Below are 21,845 nucleotides of genomic sequence, written 5' to 3'. Positions count from 1 at the left end.
GTTCCAAACTCCAGCACCACTGGCTGGCCCCACAGTCACTGCCACCCACACAGACGCTAACCTCCTAGAGGATGAACACTTGTGGCCTCGAATCCTCCTCTCAGTTCACTTTCTTACCTCACCCCAGTCAGTGCCAAATGTTAGTAAAAATGAAAAAAATAACAGTAAAAGTTTCTGGGAGACTGTCAGCTCTTAAAGCCATAAAACACTGCAGCAATTTGTCCTCAAGAGATGGCCCCTCAGACCCATGAAGGAGGGTTGGGAACCATTATGTTACTTACATCCGTAAACACAGGATTGGCAGATGAAAGAATGTTTTTGTTAAAAAGTGACAAGTTCCAAGTCACCCGGTGCCTTTTACCTTCACTCTGCTTAGGAAAGAACACAGACTTCCTAAGCAATTACAGAAACTAAGAAAACCACTTGATCACTGGGAGAAAAATCAGCTTCCAAAATCACTCTGCAACCCTGGCTGTATTAACAGCAACAAAATCTATCTTCATTAACATCTTCAACTTTGTCCTCAGAGCTTCATCCCAGAGGAATACTGAATTACACTGTAAACTAATGAATGGAAACTTAAGTCACTTCCGCCCAGCCCTGCTGCTTTTCCTCCTCTGGACTGCACCCTTCCAACTCATACAGTTTGGGGAATCACATTCCTATTCCACTCACTAGACTCCTGAGGTCAGCATCATGCAGAACAAACTTCCCTCAGCCCAACGAACAGGTCATAGGCTGACCCAGACACTGAACACATTTTGAGATCATTTAAGCCCCATTTTGGCATCTTAGGATAGCTTTGGATATATGCTTTACACAGAAAGAACCAAAAAATGGGGGGGGGGGATATCTTTTCACAAAGATCCTTCTGCAGTCACAGCCAAAGATGTTAATGCCCATCCAAGGTTCCATTTCTCAAGGGGATGGGGCAGAGTTGGGGAAGCCCAGCCCAGAGGTTCTGTCTGCATTAGAGGAAGCAGACCAGGCAGCTTTTGTGAGCTGATGTGAACGGGATATGGTCAAATATCCTGAGGGCGCCAGCAATTGGGGGCGGGGGTGGGGGGAGTCACCAGGGGAAATAAAAATCCACTCCCGGACAATATACCAGAACCTGAGACACACACACACACACACACACACACACACACACACGTGCAAAAACTGTCACAAGAGAGGCCTGACTATGCCTGTCTGCTTGGTAAATCCTAAGGAAAGCCTCGGAGTCTGCAAGTCAGAGAGGCAGAGGCAGAGAAGAAATATGAAACGGATTAGGGGCAGGTAGGATAACAGTGAATAACTTTCCCTCAAATCCTACTTTTTGGTTTTCTCTGTGCCTGCAAACACTGCTTCAAAAGGTTTCCCCATAGGACAGAGTGGCCTCAAGATTAAATGATAATGATGGACCTCAAATGGTCCGCGACATCCTGTACTTTTCATGTCAATTCCCAATCTCGAGCTTCATTCACTGTGACTTTCAAACCTCCTCTACTCTGCTCAGACCCCTCCTCCCTCTCCTTTCCCCACTCCCTCATTCTCAACAGACCATACTACCTCTTTCTTCAGAGAGGAAACAAAGTGCGGAGGCTTGGGTCCCGCCTCAGCTATTAACCAAGGCTGATCCAAGCTCCCCGAAGACCCTTCCCTGCCCGAGGGCCACCTTACCCGGATCCGTCCCGGGGGCGCGGGTGGCGGGCTACGTGGCGCCGTCCGCCTCGGTCTCCGGCTGTGTCTCCTCATCCTCAGGCGGCTCGGCATCGCCGTCTTCCCCGCTACGAGGGTAAACCAGCAGGCGCATGGCTGGGGCGCAGGCGGCCTCCACCTGGCGCACCTGCTCTCGGCTCAGGCGCTCGCGCCAGGCGTGCACGGCCTCGCGGGCATCGCGCGCCGACAGGTGGAAGGGCCGGTCGGCGCCATAGGCCGCGCCGCGTGTCATGTTGAGCGCGAAGGCGTCGAGGGCTGCGAGCGCGCGGAGCCCGGCAAAGCGTTGCAGGCGGCGCAGCTGGGCGCGCGGCTGCCGCACCAGGTCCTCGTAGCGCAGCCTCAGGTAGCGGCGCCGCAGCCAGGTAGGGGCGCCGCGCGCGAACAGCAAATCGCGCATCCAGGCTTCGCAGATCACCTCGAGCGCGCCGGTCAGGAAGAAGTCGGCACGCGGCGCAGCGGGCAGCGCGCGGAATGCTCCCCCGGGGCTAGCGCCCACGCCGTGCGCCAGCAGCACGCGGTGGAAGCGGTCGCCCCTCTGGCGGGTGCGCAGCACCTGGATGCTCTCGCGCAGCAGCCCCTGCCGGGACTTGAGACGCGAGTTGTGGACAGCCCGCGGGTCGCGGAAAAGCTGCACCACCTTCAGGTTGAGGCCTGGGTCGCGCAGAAGGGGCACCAGCACGCCCAGGTCGAGAAGACGCACGTCCTTGATGACCACCACCGGATACTTGCGGCACTCGGCCTCCAGGGCTCGGAGAGCCACGGGTGGGCAGCTGCGCTCGCAGGCGGCGTCCTCGACTAGGCCGACCTCGGCGCGGGCCCGGGGTGCGCCAGGGCACAGTGGCGGCGAGCAGATGACCTTGTTGGTCCGCCAGCGAAAGAGGGAGGCCGTGGTGAGATTGGCCGCGTCCGGGGGACGTGCGGCAGGGTCACCGGGCGGCGCGTACAGCTGCAGGACTGAGAAGTCGCAGCGGAAGAGCGAGCGCAGCATGTCGCGGAGCGCGCCCTGCAGGCTCTCGGCGTCGCCCGGATACAGCGCCTGCCACAGATGCCACATGGGTTCGTACAAGTAGAAAACGTCCGGGTGCTGGTTAAAGAGCTCGCCCAGGAACGATGAGCCAGTGCGCCAGGTAGCATGCACGTAGATGTGCTGCTTTTCGCGAGACGCGGCCTCCCCGACGGCGCTGTTGAGGTTGCCCGGGGACCTGGGGGACCCGCCAGCGACCCCCTCCGCGGCTGGCCGCGCCTCCGCGCCCTGCTCGCGCTCGCCCGCCGCCGCCGCCTCCAGGCTCCACACTCCCAGGCTGCGCTGCAGGCCCAGGCAGTGCCGGGCGCCCTTGTCCCTGTCGCGGCCGCCGTCCAGGACCGAGGGGATGAGCAGAAGCACCAGCGTGTATAGCACCAACAGCAGCGCGAACTTGCAGTACTCCCGCCGCCGCCGCCGCCGGCCCTTCATCGTTCACCTAACCACTCCAGAGCGGGTGGAGTGCCCTTCCTCTCCCCTTTCTCGGAAATCCCGTCCCGAGTCCGGTCCTCCGGCCTCTTGAGACCCCTCTGTGCCGGGAGGAGCGGAGTCACCGGGACCGTGCATCCACAAGGGAAACTCTGGAGGCGGTGTTGCTGGGTGCCTGCCCTTTCCTGGTTCAGCCCTGGAGAGCCGCCTATTGGCCGGCTCGAAGCGGCCGGCCCGCCTTCCACTCCGCAGCTTCTCCCCGCCTCTCTCCCCGCTTGGGCTAGCTCTGTCAAATCTGGGCGGGGTTGCCCTGGGGTGGGGGACGCCAGCTGGGGCGCATGGAGCCAGATCCCACCTTTCCCCAACCCCTCCTTTATGAAGTCAAGTCTTCATGAACTGACTGCAGGCAAGGAGGGGACTCGGATGTACAGAATGTACCCAGTGACAGGACTTGGACCCCACCCGGAGAACTCCACTGCCTCTCCTGTTTTATGTCCCCTGCTTGGCCATCTCTGTCGTAAGCAGACTCTCCTCCACACTATTTAGAATGGGGTCCCTGGTCACTATCTACATCTGGCGCCCCCGTCAGCCACCGGGTGGGTGTTACTGAGTGCTGGATGGAAGCACTTCTCTAGGATAAAGACGGAGGTTGCATAGTGTGTGGCGGTCCAGAGGAATGGGAGGCCCTACTTGAACTCACGCAGTGTTTACTTGTTTAGGTATGCTGCTGCTGCTGCTGCTAAGTCACTTCAGTCGTGTCCGACTCTGTGTGACCCCATAGACGGCAGCCCATCAGGCTCCCCCGTCCCTGGGATTCTCCAGGCAAGAACACTGGAGTGGGTTGCCATTTCCTTCTCCAATGTGTGAAAGTGAAAAGGGAAAGCGAAGTCGCTCAGTCATGTCTGACTCGTAGCGACCGCATGGACTGCAGCCTACCAGGCTCCTCCGTCCATGGGATTTTCTAGGCAAGAGTACTGGAGTGGCTTGCCGTTGCCTTCTCCGTGTTTAGGTATACCCGTGTGGAAATATGTTATGTTCCTAGGGTTTTGCCCAGTGAGGGCCATGTACATTTTACAGAAACCCTGAAGATCAGTTTCAGTTCAGTTCAGTGGCTCAGTCGGGTCTGACACATTGGACCCCATGGACTGCAGCATGACAGGCTTCCCTGTCCATCACCAACTCTCGGAGCTTGCTCTAACTCATGTCCATTGAGTTGGTGATGCCGTCCAACCATCTCATCCTCTGTCATCCCTTGCTCCTCGTGCCTTCAATCTTGCCCAGCATTAGGGTCTTTTCCAATGAGTCAGTTCTTCGCATCAGGTGGCCAGAGTATTGGAGTTTCACCTTCAACAGCAGTCCCTCCAATGAATATTCAGCACTGATTTCCTTCAGGATTGACTGGTTGGATCTCCTTGCAGTCCAAGGGACTCTCAAGAGTCTTCTCCAACACCACAGTACAAAAGCATCAATTCTTCTGTGCTCAGCTTTCTTTATAGTCCAACTCTCACATCCATACATAACTACTGGGAAAACCATAGCTTTGACTAGGCAGACCTTTGTCAGCAAAGTAATGTCTCTGCTTTTTAATATGCCGTCTAGGTTGATCATAGCTTTTCTTCCAAGGAGCAAGCATCTTTTAATTTCACGACTGCAGTCACCATCTGCAGTGACTTTGAATCCCCCCAAAATAAAGTTTCTCACTGCTTCCATTGTTACCCCATCTATTTGCCATGAAGTGGTGGGACTGGATGCCATGATTTTGTTTTCTACATTTTGAGTTATAAGTTAACTTTTTCATTCTCCTCTTTCAATTTCATTAAGAGGCTCTTTAGTTCTTCTTCGCTTTCTGCCATAAGGGTGGTGTCATCTGCGTAGGTGAGGTATTTGATATTTCTCCCAGCAATCTTGATTCCAGCTTGTGCTTCATCCAGCCTGGCATTTAGCATGCTATCAGTTCAGTTCAGTTCAGTTCAGTCGCCCAGTTGTGTCCGACTTTTTGCGACCCCATGAAGCACAGCACGCCAGGCCCCCCTGTGATCACCAACTCCCGGAGTTCACTCAAACTCATATCCATCGAGTCGGTGATGCCACCCAGCCATCTCATTCTCTGTCGTCCCCTTCTCCTCCTGCCCCTAATCCCTCCCAGCATTGGAGTCTGTTCCAGTGAGTCAACTCGTCGCATGAGGTGGCCAAAGTATTGGCGTTTCAGCTTTAGCATCAGTCCTTCCAATGAACACCCAGGATTGATCTCCTTTAGAATGGACTGGTTCGATCTCCTTGCGGTCCAAGGGACTCTCAAGAGTCTTCTCCAGCACCACAGTTCAAAAGCATCAATTCTTCGGCGATCAGCTTTCTTCACAGTCCAACTCTCACATCCATACATGACCACGGGAAAAACCATAGCCTTGACTAGACGGACCTTGGTTGGCAAAGTAATGTCTCTGCTTTTTAATATGCTATCTAGGTTGGTCATAACTTTCCTTCCAAGGAGTAAGCGTATTTTAATTTCATGGCTGCAATCAGCATATGCAGTGATTTTGGAGCCCAAAAAAATAAAGTCTGACACTGTTTCCACTGTTTCCCCATCTATTTCTCAAGGAGTGATGGGACCAGATGCCATGATCTTTGTTTTCTGAATGTTGAGCTTCAAGCCAACCTTTTCACTCTCCTCTTTCCCTTTCATCAAGAGGCTTTTGAGTTCCTCTTCACTTTCTGCCATAAGGGTGGTGTCATCTGCATATCTGAGGTTATTGATATTTCTCCCGGCAATCTTGATTCCAGCTTGTGCTTCTTCCAGCCCAGCGTTCCTCATGATGTACTCTGCACAGAAGTTAAATAAGCACGGTGACAATATACAGCATTGACGTACTCCTTTTTCTATTTGGAACCAGTCTGTTGTTCCATGTCCAGCTCTAACTGTTGCTTCCTGACCTGCATACAGGTTTCTCAAGAGGCAGGTCAGGTGGTCTGGGATTCCCGTCTCTTTCAGAATTTTCCACAGTTTATTGTGATCCACCCAGTCAAAGGCTTTGGCATAGTCAATGAAGCAGAAATAGATGTTTCTCTGGAACTCTCTTGCTTTCTCCATGATCCAGCGGATGCTGGCTATTTGATCTCTGGTGCCTCTGCCTTTTCTAAAACCTGCTTGAACATCTGGAAGTTCACGGTTCACATATTGCTGAAGCCTGGCTTGGAGAATTTTGAGCATGACTTTACTAGCGTGTGAGATGAGTGCAACTGTGCAGTAGTTTGGGCATTCTTTGGCATTGCCTTTCTTTGGGATTGGAATGATGACTGACCTTTCCTCTGCATATAAGTTAAATAAGCAGGGTGACAATATACAAGCTTGACGTACTCCTTTTCCTATTTGGAACCAGTGTGTTTGCTGGTTCATGTCCAGTTCTAACTGTTGCTTCTTGACCTGCATACAGATTTTTCAGGAGACAGGTAAGGTATTGTGGTATTCCCATCTCTTTCAGAATTTGCCAGAGTTTGCTTTGATCCACACAGTCAAAGGCTTTGGCATAGTCAATAAAGCAGAAGTAGATGTTTTTCTGGAACTCTCTTGCTTTGTCGATAAGCCAACAGATGTTGGCAATTTGACACCCGGTCCCTCTGCCTTTTCTAAATACAGCTTGAACATCTGGAAGTTCACGTTTCATGTACTGTTGAAGCATAGCTTAGAGAATTTTGAGCATTCCTTTGCTGGCGTGTGAGATGAGTGCAATTGTGTGGCCGGTTGAACATTCTTTGGCCTTGCCTTTCTTTGGGATTGGAAGGAAAACTGACCTTTTCCAGTCCTGTGGCCACTGCTGAGTTTTCCAAATTTCCTGCCATATTGAGTACAGCACTTCAATGGCATCATATTTTAGCATTTGATATAGCTTAGCTGGAATTCCATCACCTCCACTAGCTTTGTTCGTAGTGATGCTTCCTAATGCCTACTTTACTTCACATTCCAGGATGTCTGGCTCTAGGTGAGTGACCACAACATCGTAGTTATCGGGGTCACGAAGATCTTTTTTGTATAGTTCTTCTGTGTATTCTTGCCACCACTTCTTTATATTCTTCTGTTTCTGTTAGGTCCATACCATTTCATACCATTAGATGGGGAAACAATGGAAACAATGAGAGACTATACTTTTGGGCTCCACAATCACTGCAGATGGTGACTGCAGCCATGAAAGTAAAAGGAGTTGCTCCTTGGAGGAAAAGTTATGACAAACCTAGACAGCATACTAAAATTAGAGACATTACTTTGCTGACAAAGGTCCATCTAGTCAAAGCTATGGTTTTCCCATTAGTTATGTATGGATGTGAAGGTTGGACTATAAAGAAAGCTGAGCACAGAAGAATTGATGCTTTTGTACTGTGGTGTTGGAGAAGACTCTTGAGAGTCCCTTGGACTGCAAGGAGATCCAACCAGTCAATCCTGAAGGAAATCAGTTCTGAATATTCATTGGAAGTACTGATGCTGAAACTGAAACTCCAATACGCTGGCCACCTGATGCAAAGAACTGACTCATTGGAAAAGACCCTAATGCTGGGCAAGATTGAAGGCAGGAGGAGCAAGGGATGACAGAGAATGAGATGGTTGGATGGCATCACCAACTCGATGGACATGAGTTAGAGCATGCTCCGAGAGTTGGTGATGGACAGTGATGCCTGTCTTGCTGCAGTCCATGGGGCTGCAAAGAGTCAGACACGCCTGAGCAACTGAATTGGCTGACCAAAGATACTTGAAGAAAATGCCGTAAAAGGCTAGGTAATGTTGAAGATTACTACAGATTATTTAGCCAGCATGTGTAATTTTTCTTTCTCCCATTATTCTTTCAAATTTGGAATATTCATTTTACAAAGTTTACATTTTTTTCTTAATATATATATTTTATTAAAATATAGTTGATTGACAATGTTTCAGGAGCACAACAAAGTGATTCAATTATAGAAATGCGCATATATTATTTTTGAAGTTATTTTCCATTATAGGTTATTACAACATATTGACTATTGTTCCCTGTGCTATCCCTGTGTCTCCTGCATTGAACCTATGTCTCCTGCATTTCAGGCAGATTCTTTACAATCTGAGACACAAGGGTAGCCCTAAATATCCTACTCTATCCCTATCATTTATACTTGCATTTCCATCAGAAAATGTCTGTATGTCACAACGTTGTTTAAGGTTAAAAATTCACTTTTTATAAAGTGTGAGACTCACAGAGCTCTTGTTGTGGGTCTTAAGGGAAATGTTTGGGCGATCTTGTATTTTATCCCCAGCCCATCTTCAGAGGAGATATAAGTCTAAATGAATTCTCAGCTCCAAGCTTTAAAAATTTGGAACTTTTCATCAGAGGGCAGGCAGAAGAAGCAAAAGAACCAAAGTCCCACAGCAGCTAAAACAGAAACTACATTACAGAAAGTTCATTAGGATGAAAAAGTAGAAAGTTATGTCTCAGATGAAGGGACAAGATAAGACCCCAGAAAAACAACTAAATGAAGTGGAGATAGGCAACCTTCCAGAAAAATAATTCAGAATAATGATAGTGAAAATGATCCAAGATCTTGGGACAACAATAGAGAAGATGCAATAAATGTTTACCTATAAGACCTATAAGAACTAAAGAACAGACAAACATGAATAATGTACTAGAAGGAATCAATAGCTGAATAACTGAGGCAGAAGAATGGATAAATGACCTGGAAGACAATGGTTGAAATCACTGCCACAGAATAGGATATAGAAAAAAGAATGAAAAGAAACAAAGACAACCTCAGAGACCTCTGGGGCAACATCAAATACACCAACATTCACATTATAGGGGTCTCAGAAGTAGAAGAGAGAGAAAAAGCACCTGAGAAAATACTTGAAGAGATAATAGCTGAAAACTTCCCTAACATGGGAAAGGAAACATTCATCCAAGTCCAGGAAGCACAGAGTGTCTCAGATAGGATAAACCTGAGGAGGAACACATCGAGACACATAGTAATCAGACTCTCAGAAATTAAAGACAGATAAAATATTAAAAGCAACAAGGGAAAAATGACAACATACAAGGGAACTTTCATCAGGCTATCAGCAGATTTCTCAACAGAAACCCTACAAGCCAGAAGGGGATGGCACGATGCATTTAAAGTGATGAAAGGGAAGAACCTACACCCAAGAATACTCTACCCAGCAAGACTCTTATTCAGATTTGATGGAGAAATCAAAAGCTTTCCAGACAAGGAAAAGTTAAGAGAATTCAGCACCACCAAACCAGCTTTACAGCAAATGCTAAAGGAACTTCTCTAGGCAGGAAACACAAGAGAAAGAAATGACCTACAGAAAATAAACTCCAAACAATTAAGAAACAGTATTAAGATCATACATATCAATAATTACCTTAAATGGAAATGGATTAAATGCACCAACCAAAAGACATAGACTGGCTGAGCGGATAAAAACATGTGCATGTATGCAATTCCACCTACCACATCACTCCTCTTGACCCCACAAATATTGTTAGGTTAATCTTGTTCCCAATATGGCTTGCAATTGTAATTTCTTTTTTGTCTGGCTATTGATTGTGAAGACTATTCTTTTCTTGATTGTGAAAACTAATAAATATCTTTTACTATTGTGATTACGTAACTATTACACACTTAATACCACTGTATCATGGTTGCGCAACAGAAAAACAATAGAATTCTGTATCATCAAAACTACCACTTAATAGAAAAACCTGTACTCACTATTTAAAATCCAGATGCATATCACAATTATCTTGAAAGCTTTTTGAAAAATACAAATGCCCAGGTATTGCTGTTTTTCACCGGAGCTCCACATATGTTTCTAATGAGCAGCCATGTTTAAAAGCAACTGAACTATGTGATGATCTTTTGCTTTTATATTTTTTGTTTCACTCTTTCTAGTTCATATTCAGTGCTCCCATTTAATTTAATTTATATTTTTCAATTCCTCAGTCTCTTCTTTTTTGATCTTCTTTCTTTCAGAAAATTTATGAGGAAACATTGAACATAAACCACACTTTGGATGAGATGGACTGAACTGACATTTACAGATTATTTATTCTAACAGAATACACAGCACACATGGAACATTCCCCAGGATAGATACTACTATAGACTAACAACAGGCTTAATACATTTAAGAGGATTAAAATCATATCAAGTATCTCTTTTGTCCATACTGGTATAAGAATTTTTTTGTCCTGACTGGTATAAAACTAGAAATAAATTGCAAGGGGAAAGCTAGAAAATTCACAGTTACAAATTTATGTGGTGGTTAAATGATATGCTACTGAATACTCAATAAATCAAAGGAAGAAATCAAAAGAGAAATTTTAAAAATATCTTTATAGAAATGAAAAAGGAAGCAAAACACTAAAATTTCTGGATTACATCAAAAAGAATTCTATGAGAATAGTCGATAGCAATAAATCCCTACAATAATAAAAAGGGAAGATCAATAATATGCATACTATTACACCTTTCAAGGAAGTATAAAAAGAAGAATGTACTCAGCCCAAAGTTGGTAGAAACAAAACAGAAATAACTGAAATAAAAACGTGATAGAAAAAAAGCAATACAATTTAGAGCTGTTTTTGAAGGAATAAATAAAGGAAACAAACGTTTCACTAGATACTGAAAAGAAGAGTGGGGATTCAAATAAATAAAATTAGAAGTGAAGGAGGAGATATTATAGCTGGTATAACACAAATAGAAGGTCATGAGACTACCATGAACAATACTATGCCAACATTTGGATAACCTAGAAAAAATGGAAACATTCCTATCAATATGTAATCCACCTAGACTGAATCATGAAGATATAAAAAGTCTGAGCAGATTAATTACAAGTAAAGGAGTTGAATCATTTGAATCAAACCTCCAAAAAGTAAATATGAAGAACCAGTTGGCTTCACTAGTGAACTCCACCAAAATTTTAGTGAAGAATTAGCGTCCATTATTCTTAAAACTTTACAAATTAGAGAACACTATCAAACTAATTTTGCAGGTGACAGTTACTGACATACTAAAGTATGATAAGAACACTAAAAGTAATAGTTATAATCTAATATCTATGATGGACATAGATGCAAAAATACTCAACAAAATATTAACAAAAGGAATTTAACAATACATTAAATGGATCAAACAACATAATCAAGTGGGACTCATTACAAGGATGGAATTATGCAAATCAGTGAAGGTGACACATCACATTAACAAAATGAAGAATAAAAATCATGTGATCTTTTCTTGGCTTCAGATACAAAGTTTGAGTTGATTTAGCTTCTACTGTTTCTTCACCCCTTGGCAGTAAGGCATTCTAGCACTTTGCACAGATTTTAGGCACACACACACAAATCTTGGGTTTCCAGGTGGGGCAGTGGTAAAGAATATATATACTAATACAGGAGATACAAGACATGCCAGTTTGATCCCTGGGTTGGGAAAATCCCCTGAAGTAGGTAGTGGTAACCCACTCCAGTATTCTTGCCTGGAAAATTCCCTGGATAGAGGAGCCCAGTGGGCTACAGTCCATGGGGTTGCAAAGAATTGGACACAGCTGAGCACACAGTCAATAGATATACAGAAATATTTGACAGAACTCAACATCTAATGATAAAAAAATCTCAACAAGCTAGGTATAAAGGAAACATACCTCAATAACATAAAGGTCATCTATGACAAGCCCACAGCTAACATCATACTCACTGGTTAAAAGCTGAAAGGTTTTCATCTAAGATTATGAAACATACTTCCTACTTTATGCACCATAGTACTGAATCTTGGCAGAGAAATGGCCAGCAAAATAAATAAAAAGCACCCATATTTAAATAAAGAAATAAAACTGTCTCTATTTACAGATAATTTGCTATTGTGTATAGAAAAATCTATATTTCACAAAAATGTTAGATTTAATATACCAATTTTGTAAAGTTTCAAGGTACAAAATCAATATATAAAAGTCAGTGGCATTTCTATGCACTAACAACACAATATCAGGAAGATAAAGAAACAATCTCATTTCCAAGTAAATTCAAAAGAATAAAATATCTAGGAGTAAATTTAACCAAGGAGGTAAAATAGTTTAAATTTTACATTATAAAGCAGTGATAAAATCAACTAAAGAAGACACAAAAATGTAATTAAATTCTGTGCTCACAGATTGGAAGAATTAATAGTGTTAAAGTATTCATACTACCAAAATAGTTGTAGAGTACAGGCAATCTCTATCAAAATGTCAGTGGCAGTTTTAACAGGAAGAGAAACAAAATTCTAAAATTTGTATGGAACCACAAAGTATCTCAGTTAGTCAAAACAATCTTGGGAATGTTGAACAAAGTTGGAAGCATCACACATCCTAATTGCAAACTACATTACAAAGCTATAGTAATCAAAACAATCTGTTATTGGCATGTAAATAGACACAATAGATCAATAGTACAGAATAGGTAGCTGGGAAACTCATGCCTATATGGACAATTAAGTTATATAGAGAAAAGTAAGAAGGGATATACAATGTGGAAAGTTTAGCCTTTTAAAAAATGATGCTGGGAAAACTGGACAGGCACATGTAAAAAAATAAAATTGATGAACCCCTATCTACCACAATACAGAAAAATAAATGCAAGATAGATTAATTACTTTAACTTCAGTCCTGAAGTCATTTAATTCCTAGAAAAATATAGGGAATGACCTCCTTGATATTGATTTTAGCAGTGGTTTTTGGATTGGACACCAAAAGCTATAATAATTAGGCAAAAATTAAAAAGTGGACTATATCAAACTAAAAAACTTCTATAAAGCAAATAAAACTAGCAACAAAATAAAGAGGGGGAAATACTTGCAAATCACTTATATGTTATGGGGTTAATTTCAACAATATTATAAAAAGTCATGGTCTGCTGAAGATGGCAGAATAGGACTACCTGAGGCTCATTTCTTCCCAAAAGAACATCAAGAACATCTACAAGTGAAATAATTCACACAAAACACCAGCAGAACACTAGCAGAAGACCACAGTCACAGAAAAGAACGAGAAAATATTCCTGCATATTAGGGTAAGATTACGGAGAGAAATTTGGAAAACTCAGCAGTGGCCACAGGACTGGAAAAGGTCAGTTTTCATTCCAATCCCAAAGAAAGGCAATGCCAAAGAATGTTCAAACTACCACATGATTGCACTCATCTCACACGCTAGTAGAGTAATCTTCAAAATTCTCCAAGCCAGGCTTCAACAATACCTGAATCGTGAACTTCCAAATGTTCAAGCTGGTTTTAGAAAAGGCAGAGGAACCAGAGATCAAATTGCCAACATCCACTGGATCACTGAAAAAGCAAGAGAGTTCCAAGAAACATCTATTTCTGCTTTATTGACTATGCCAAAGCCTTTGACTATGTGGATCACAACAAACTGGAAAATTCTTCAAGCGATGGGAATACCAGACCAACTTACCTGCCTCTTGAGAAAAAGGTTGGGGGTGGGAGGAGAAGGGGACGACCGAGAATGAGATGGTTGGATGGCATCACCGACTGTGTGGACATGAGTTTGAGTGAACTCCGGGAGTTGGTGATGGACAGGGAGGCCTGGCGTGCTGTGATTCATGGGGTCGCGGAGAGTCGGACACGACTGAGCGACTGAACTGAACTGAACTGAACTGAGAAATCTGTATGCAGCGCAGGAAGCAACAGTTAGAGCTGGACATGGGACCACAGACTGGTTCCAAATAGGGAAAGGAGTACGTCAAGGCTGTATACTGTCACCCTGCTTATTTAACTTATATGCAGAGTACATCATAAGAAACACTGGGCTGGATGAAGCAAAAGCTAGAATCAAGATTGCCAGGAGAAATATCAATAACTTCTATTGATATTGAGATATCAATAACAAGATATGCAGATGACACCCCCCTTATGGCAGAAAGTGAAGAAGAACTAAAGAGCCTCTTGATGCAAGTGAAAGAGAGTGAAAAAGTTGGCTTAAAGCTCAACATTCAGAAAATTAAGATCATGGCATCCAGTCCCATCACTTCATGGCAAATAGATGGGGAAACAGTGGCAGACTTTATCTTTTGGGGCTCCAAAATCACTGCAGATGGTGACTGCAACCATGAAATTAAAAGACCCTTACTCCTTGGAAGGAAAGTTATGACCAACCTGGTGGTGGTGGCTTAGTCGCTAAGTCGTGTCCAACTCTTGCAACCTCATGGACTATAGCCCATCAGGTTCCTCTGTCCATGGGATTTTCCAGGCAAGAATAATGGAGTGGATTGCCATTTCCTTCTCCAGGGGATCTTCCCAACCCAGGAATTGAACCCAGGTCTCTTGCATTGCAGTCAGATTCTTTACTGACTGAGTTATGAGGGAAATCCTATGACCAACCTCGATGGCATATTAAAAAGCAGAGTCATTACTTTGCCAACAAAGGTCTGTCTAGTCAAAGCTAGGAGAAGGCAATGGCACCCCACTCCAGTACTCTTGCCTGGAAAATCCCATGGATGGAGGAGCCTGGTAGGCTGCAGTCCATGGGGTCGCTAAGAGTCAGACATGACTGAGCAACTTCACTTTCATTTTTCACTTTCATGCATTGGAGAAGGAAATGGCAACCCACTCCAGTGTTCTTGCCTGGAGAATCCCAGGGACGGGGGAGCCTGGTGGGCTGCCATCTATGGGGTCGCACAGAGTCAGACACGACTGAAGCGACTTAGCAGCAGCAGTAGTAGCAGTCAAGGCTATGGCTTTTCCAGTGGTCATGTATGGATGTGAGAGTTGGACTGTGAAGAAAGCTGATCACCGAAGAATTGATGCTTTTGAACTGTGGTGTTGGAGAAGACTCTTGAGAGTCCCTTGGACTGCAAGGAGATCCAACCATTCCATCTCAAAGGAAATCAGTCCTGAGTGTACATTGGGAGGATTCATGTTGAAGCTGAAACTCCAATACCTTGGCCACCTGATGCCAAGAGCTGACTCATTTGAAAAGAGCCTGATGCTGGGAAAGATTGAAGGCGGGACGAGAATGGGATGACAGAGGATGAGATGGTTCGATGGCATTACCAACTCAATGGATGTGAGTTTGAGTAAACTCTAGGAGTTGGTGATGGACAGGGAAGCCTGGTGTGCTGCAGTCCATGAGAATGCAAAGATTTGGACACAAATGAGTGAATGAATTGAAGGAGAGAAAGGGAAGAACAAAAGAGGAAACAGGATGGGACCCACACCCTATGGGTGGAAATGAAGGAGAAGAGAGATTACCATACCTGGAGAAGGCCCTCTCACTGATGGAGAATGCTGAAATAGTAGGAGGGTTTGGTGGGCTATCAGAAGAAAGTGTACTGGACAGCCTGTGGCAGGCAGGACAGAGAGAGACTGGCACAGTCTTTAACACAGCTCTGCATGCCCCAGCTTGAGACAGTCGTCTGCCAATGAGGGTTGGGGCTGGATGCCGAAGTTTGGGGTTAGGAGAGCAAATCCAGAGAGAGTATTGCTGTTGGCTGTGTGGAGACAGCCTGAAAGGACAAGAATGAGGAACTCCACACTTGGGAATGCTCCTAGAGGGAGCATGAACTTCATTGGAAGCAAACACCATCATTAAGTGTTTTTGTTGTCTTTTTGTTTGTTTGCTGGTGTGTTCTATTTGGGTTTCTTTCTTTCTCTTTTCCGTGATTTTAAAAATTGCTTTGTTGTCTTTTTTTGTGTGCTTATTATTTGCTTTCTTTGCTTTTTTGTTGCTTTTGTTTCATATTTTTAACTTTGTTTTTATTGTTTGTTTCCATTTCAGAGTTTGCTTTTGTTTCACTGGTTGTTTTCCTCTTTAGTGCCTTATTTTTTGGTTTTATATTTATTATTTTCTTGGTTTCTGTCTGTATGTTTTCTTTTCTTTGGTCAAGCGATATGGCTTGAGACGTCTTCATACCCTGGCCTGGGATCAACCTTAGCACCCATGGTGAGAGAACTGAGTCACAGCTGCTGAATCAACAGACAATACCAGGTCCAAGGGAATATTAATTGGTGTGACCTCTCCCACAGTTACCCATGTTGGTACCAGAACAGCTTCCATCTAACAGCCTGCAAACTCCAGTGCTGAATGCCTCGGGATAAACAACTATCAAGAGATGAACACAGCCCCGCCCATCAGCAGACAGACTGGGTAAAGGTTAAGTAAGCTTACAGACTCCCCAAAACACAGTCCTTGACATGGCCTTGCACAAAAGATAGACAAGATCCAACTCCAACCAACTGCGTGCAAGCAACAGTCCCTCACACCAGGAAGCCTACACAAGCCCCTGGACTAAACTTATCCACCATGGAGCAGACACCAGAAGCAAGAGGAACTATTACCCTATAACCTGTGGAAAAGAGATTACAAACACATTAAGACAAAATGAGATGCAAGATGAATGTGTTGCAGACAAAGGAGCAAGATAAAGATATAAAAAGGCAAATAGATGAAGAGAAGATAGGCAATCTAACTGAAAAAGTATTGAGAGTGATGATAGCAAGGATGATCTAAACTCTCAGAAATAAAATGGAGACACAAATTGAGAAGATAGAACAAATGTTTAACAAGAACTTATGAGAACTAAAAAACAATCAGTGATGAATAGTACAATAACTGAAATGAAAAAATACACTAGAAGGAATGAAAAGCAGAACAACTGAGACAGGAGACTGAAAACTTATCTGGAAGATAAAATGGTGGAAATCACTTCTGTGGAACAGAATAAAAGAAAAAGAATGAAAACAATGAGGGCACTCTCATATAGACTTCTGGGGGAACATTAAATGCACCAACATTAAAGGGGTTCCTGAAGAAGAAAAAGAAAAGGGATTTGATAAAACATTTCAAGAGATTATAGTGAAAAAAAAAAACTTCCCAACCATGAGAAAGGAAATAATTACCCAGTGCCAAGAAACACAAAGAGTACCATAGAGGATAAAACCGGGAGAACTATGATGAGAAACATAATAATCAGACAAAAACTTTAAACAAAAGGGAAAAATAATAAAAGCAGAAAGGGAAAAGAGATAAGTATTGTACACAGGAATCACCATAAGGTTATCGGCTGATTTTACAGCAGAAACTCTGAAGACCAGAAGGGATATATTTAAAGAGATGAAAAGGAAAATCCTACAATCAAGAATATTCTACTCAGCAAGGCTCCCATTCAAAATCACCACAGAAATCAATAGCTTTGCAGATAAGCAATAGCTTAACAGAATTCAACATCACCAAACCATCTTTACAACAAATGCTGGAGAAACTTCTCTAGGAGGGAAACACAAGAAAAGCATACGACCTAAAGAAAAAATCTAAACAATTAAGAAAATAGCAATAGGAACATATATATCAATAATTACTTTAAATATAAATGCAATAAATGCTCCGACCTAAAGAAACAGACTGGCTAAATGGATACAAAACAAGACCTTTATATATGCTGTATAAAAATAAACTTCAAACCTAAGGACACACACATACTTAAAGTGAGGGTATGGAAAATATTATTCCATGCAAATGGAAATCAAAAGAAAGCTGAAGTAACAGTACTCATAACAGACCAAATAGAATTTAAAATAAACACTGTTATAAGAGTGAAGAAGACACTACATTATATCAATGGAGCAATCCAAGAAGAAGGTAAAACAATTACAAATATATATGATCCAATATAGGAGCATTTCAACATCCAAGCAAATGCTACCAGCCATAAGAGGGGAAATCAAAAGCAGCACAATAATACTGGCAAACTATAAGACCCAACTTCCACCAATGGATAGATCAATCATGAATAAAATTAGTAATGGAACACAGCCTTAAATGACACATTAGATGGATAGACTTCATTGATTCTTATAGAACATTTCATGCAAAAGCAGCAAAATACACTTTCTTCTCAAGTGCACGTGGAATGTTCTTCAGAATTTGTAATCTATATTAGGGATCACAAATCAGTTCAGTTCAGCCGCTCAGTCATGTCCGATTTTTGTGACCCCATGAACCGCAGCACGCCAGGCCTCCCTGTCCATCACCAACTCTTGGAGTGCATCCAAACCCATGTCCATTGGATCGGTGATGCCATCCAACCATTTCATCCTCTGTCGTCCCCTTCTCCTCCTGCCCTTAATCTTACCCAGCTTTAGGGTCTTTTCAAATGAGTCAGCTCTTCGCATCAGGTTGCCCAAGTATTGGAGTTTCAGCTTCAAATTCAGTCCTTCCAATGAACACCCAAGAACTGATCTCCTTTAGGTTGCACTAGTTGGACCTCCTTGCAGTCTCCTCCAACACCACAGTTCAAAAGCATCAATTCTTTGGCGTTCAGCGTTCTTTATAGTCCAACTCACATCCATACACGACCACTGGAAAAAACATAGCCTTGACTAGACGGACCTTTGTTGACAAAGTGATGTCTCTGCTTTTTAATATGCTGTCTAGGTTGATCATAACTTTCCTTCCAAGAAGTAAGCATCTTTTAATTTCATGGCTGCAATCACCATCTGCAGTGATTTTGGAGCCCAGAAAAATAAAGTCAGCCACTGTTTCCGCATCTGTTTGCCATGAAGTGATGGGACCAGATGCCATGATCTCAGTTTTCTGAATGTTGAGCTTCAAGCCAACTTTTTCACTCTCCTCTTTCACTTTCATCAAGAGGCTTTTTAGTACCTCTGCACTTTCTGCCACAAGAGTGGTGTCATCTGCATATCTGAGGTTATTGATATTTCTCCTGGCAATCTTGATTCGAGCTTATGTTTCCTCTAGCCCAGCGTTCCTCATGATGTACTCTGCATATGAGTTAAAGAAGCAGGGTGACAATATACAACCTTGACGTACTCCTTTTCCTATTTGGAACCAGTCTGTTGTTCCATGTCCAGTTCTAACTGTTGCTTCCTGACCTGCATACAGGTTTCTCAAGAGGCAGGTCAGGTGGTCTGGTATTCCCATCTCTTTCAGAATTTCCACAGTTTATTGTGATCCACACAGTCAAAGGCTTTGGCATAGTCAAAATAGATGTTTCTCTTGCTTTTTCCATGATCCAGCGGATGTTGGCAATTTGATCTCTGGTTCCTCCACCTTTTCTAAAACCAACTTGAACATCTGGAAGTTCACGGTTCATGTATTGCTGAAGCCTGCCTTGGAGAATTTTGAAGATTACTTTACTAGTGTGTGAGATGAGTGCAATTGTGTGGCCGTTTGAGCATTCTTTGGCATTGCCTTTCTTTGGGATTGCAACGAAAACTGACCTTTTCCAGTTCTGTGGCCACTGCTGAGTTTTCCAAATTTGCTGGCATATTGAGTGCAGCATTTTCACAGCATCATCTTTAAGGATTTGAAATGGCTCAACTGGAATTCTATCACTTCCACTAGCTTTGTTCGTAGTGATGCTTCCTGAGGCCCACTTGACTTCGAATTCCAGGATGTCTGGCTCTAGGTTAGTGATCACGCCATCATGGTTCTCTGGTCATGAAGATCTTTTTTGCATAGGTTTCTGTGTATTCTTGCACCTCTTCTTAATATCTTCTGCTTCTGTTAGGTCCACACCATTTCTGTCCTTTATTGTGCCCATCTTTGCATGAAATGTTCCCTTCAGTTCAGTTCAGTTCAGTTCAGTCGCTCAGTCGTGTCCGACTCTTTACGACCCCATGAATCACGCCAGGCCTCCCTGTCTATCACCAACTCCTGGAGTTCACTCAAACTCATGTCCATCGAGTCGGTGATGCCATCCAGCCATCTCATTCTCTGTTGTCCCCTTCTCCTCCTGCCCCCAATTCATTTAGTATATCTAATTTTCTTGAAGAGATCTCTGCTGCTGCTGCTGCTAAGTCGCTTGAGTCGTGTCCGACTCTGTGCGACCCCACAGACGTTAGCCCACCAGTCTCCTCCGTCCATGGGATTTTCCAGGCAAGAGTACTGGAGTGGGTTGCCATTGTCTTCTCCAGAAGAGATCTCTAGTCTTTCCCAATCTATTATCTTCCTCTATTTCTTTACATTGATCACTGAGAAAGACTTCCTTATCACTCCTTGCTGTTCTTTGGAACTCTGCATTCAAATGGGTATATCTTTCCTTTTCTCCTTTGCCTTTCGCGTCTCTTCTTTTCTTAGCTACCCCTGGTGGCTCAGATGGTAAAGCATCTGCCTACAATGCGGGAGACCTGGGTTCAATCCCTGGGTTGGGAAGATCTCTTGGAGAAGGAAATGGCAACCCACTCCAGTACTCTTGCCTGGAGAATCCCACGGACGTAAGAGCCTGGTAGGCTACAGTCCATGGGGTCGCAAAGAGTCGGACACGACTGAGCAACTTAAGCTAAGCTAAGCTAAGGCCTTCCTGGACAACCACTTTGCCTTTTTGCACTACTTTTCCTTGGGGATTATCTTGATCACTGCCTCCTGTACAATGATATGAACATCTGTCCAAAGTTCTTCAGGCATTCTGTCTACCAAATCCATTTCTTTGAGTTTATTTTTCACTTCCACTGTATAATCATAAGGGATTTGATTTAGGTCATATCTGAATGGTCTAGTGGTTTTCCCTACTTTCTTCAATTTAAGTCTGAATCTGCCAATAAGGAGTTCATGATCTGAGCCACAGACAGGTCCTGGTCTTGATTTTTCTGACTGTACAGAACTTCTGCATCTGTGGCTACGACAAATATAATCAATCTTTCAGTATTAACCATCTGGTGTTGCCCATGTGAAGAGTCTTCACTTGTGTTGCTGGAAGAGGGTGTTTGCTATGACCACTGTGTTCTCTTGGCAAAACTCTGTTAGTGTTTCCCCTGCTTTGTTTTGTACTCCAAGACCAAATTTGCCTGTTACTCCAGGTATCTCCTGATTTTCTTCTTTTGCATTACAGTACCCTATGAAGAAAAGGGCAACATTTTCGGGTATTAGTTCTAAAAGGTCTTGTAGGTCTTCATAGGACCGTTCAACTTCAGCTTCTTCAGCATTACTGGTTGGGGCACAGACTTGGATTACTGTGATATTGAACGGTTTGCCTTGGAAATGAACCAAGACCATTCTGTCGTTTTTGAGATTGCACCCAAGTACTGCATTTCAGACTCTTTTGTTGACTATATTGGCTATTCCATTCTTCTAAGGGATTCATGTCCAGAATAGTAGATATAATGGTCGTCTGAGTTAAATTTGCCCATTCCAGTCCATTTTACTTCACTGGTTCCTAAAATGTCGATGTTCACTCTTGTCATCTCCTGTTTGACCACTTCCAATTCACCTTGATTCATGGGCCTGACATTCCAGGTTCCTATGCAATATTGTTATTACAGCATCAGGCTTTACTTCCATCACCAGTCACATCCACAGATGGACGTTGTTTTCGCTTTGGCTCTGTCTCTTCATTCTTTCTGGAGCTATTTCCCCACTCTTCTCCAGTAGCATATTGGGCACCTACCAACCTGGGGAGTTCATCTTTCAGTGTCATAACTTTTTGTCTTCTTGTACTGTTCATGGGGTTCTCAAGGCAAGAATACTGAAGTGGTTTGCCATTCCCTTCTCCAGTGGACCGTGTTTTGTCAGAACTCTCCATCATGACCCATCTGTCTTTGGTGGCACTACATGGCATGGCTCTTAGTTTCATTCAGTTAGACAAGGCTGTGGTCCATGTGATCAGCTTGATTTTTCTGTGATTTTGGTTTTCACTCTGTCTGCCCTCTGAAGTTTAAGGATAAG

The 21,845-nt window shown here is 43.6% G+C and overlaps 1 protein-coding gene across 1 annotated transcript; it reads right to left on the bottom strand.

Annotated features, from left to right (window-relative positions):
- Positions 1-1,694: 1,694 nt before the first annotated feature.
- Positions 1,695-3,309, bottom strand: LOC148773325 (carbohydrate sulfotransferase 7-like). The gene has a single exon (XM_088833732.1). The coding sequence runs from the start codon at positions 3,155-3,157 to the stop codon at positions 1,697-1,699; it is 1,461 nt and encodes a 486-aa protein (XP_088689858.1). The 5' UTR covers positions 3,158-3,309; the 3' UTR covers positions 1,695-1,696.
- Positions 3,310-21,845: the final 18,536 nt, after the last annotated feature.

The sequence above is a fragment of the Moschus berezovskii genome, chromosome X (assembly GCF_049115385.1).
Source record: "Moschus berezovskii isolate FMDL1 chromosome X, NW_MosBer_1.0, whole genome shotgun sequence".
Classification (NCBI taxonomy): Eukaryota; Metazoa; Chordata; class Mammalia; order Artiodactyla; family Moschidae; genus Moschus; species Moschus berezovskii.
This window is presented reverse-complemented; position numbering and strand designations above follow the sequence as displayed.

What these genes read in the sequence shown, in the direction of transcription:
- LOC148773325 (XM_088833732.1), bottom strand. Translation starts at nt 3,157, where the DNA reads ATGAAGGGCCGGCGGCGGCGGCGGCGGGAGTACTGCAAGTTCGCGCTG.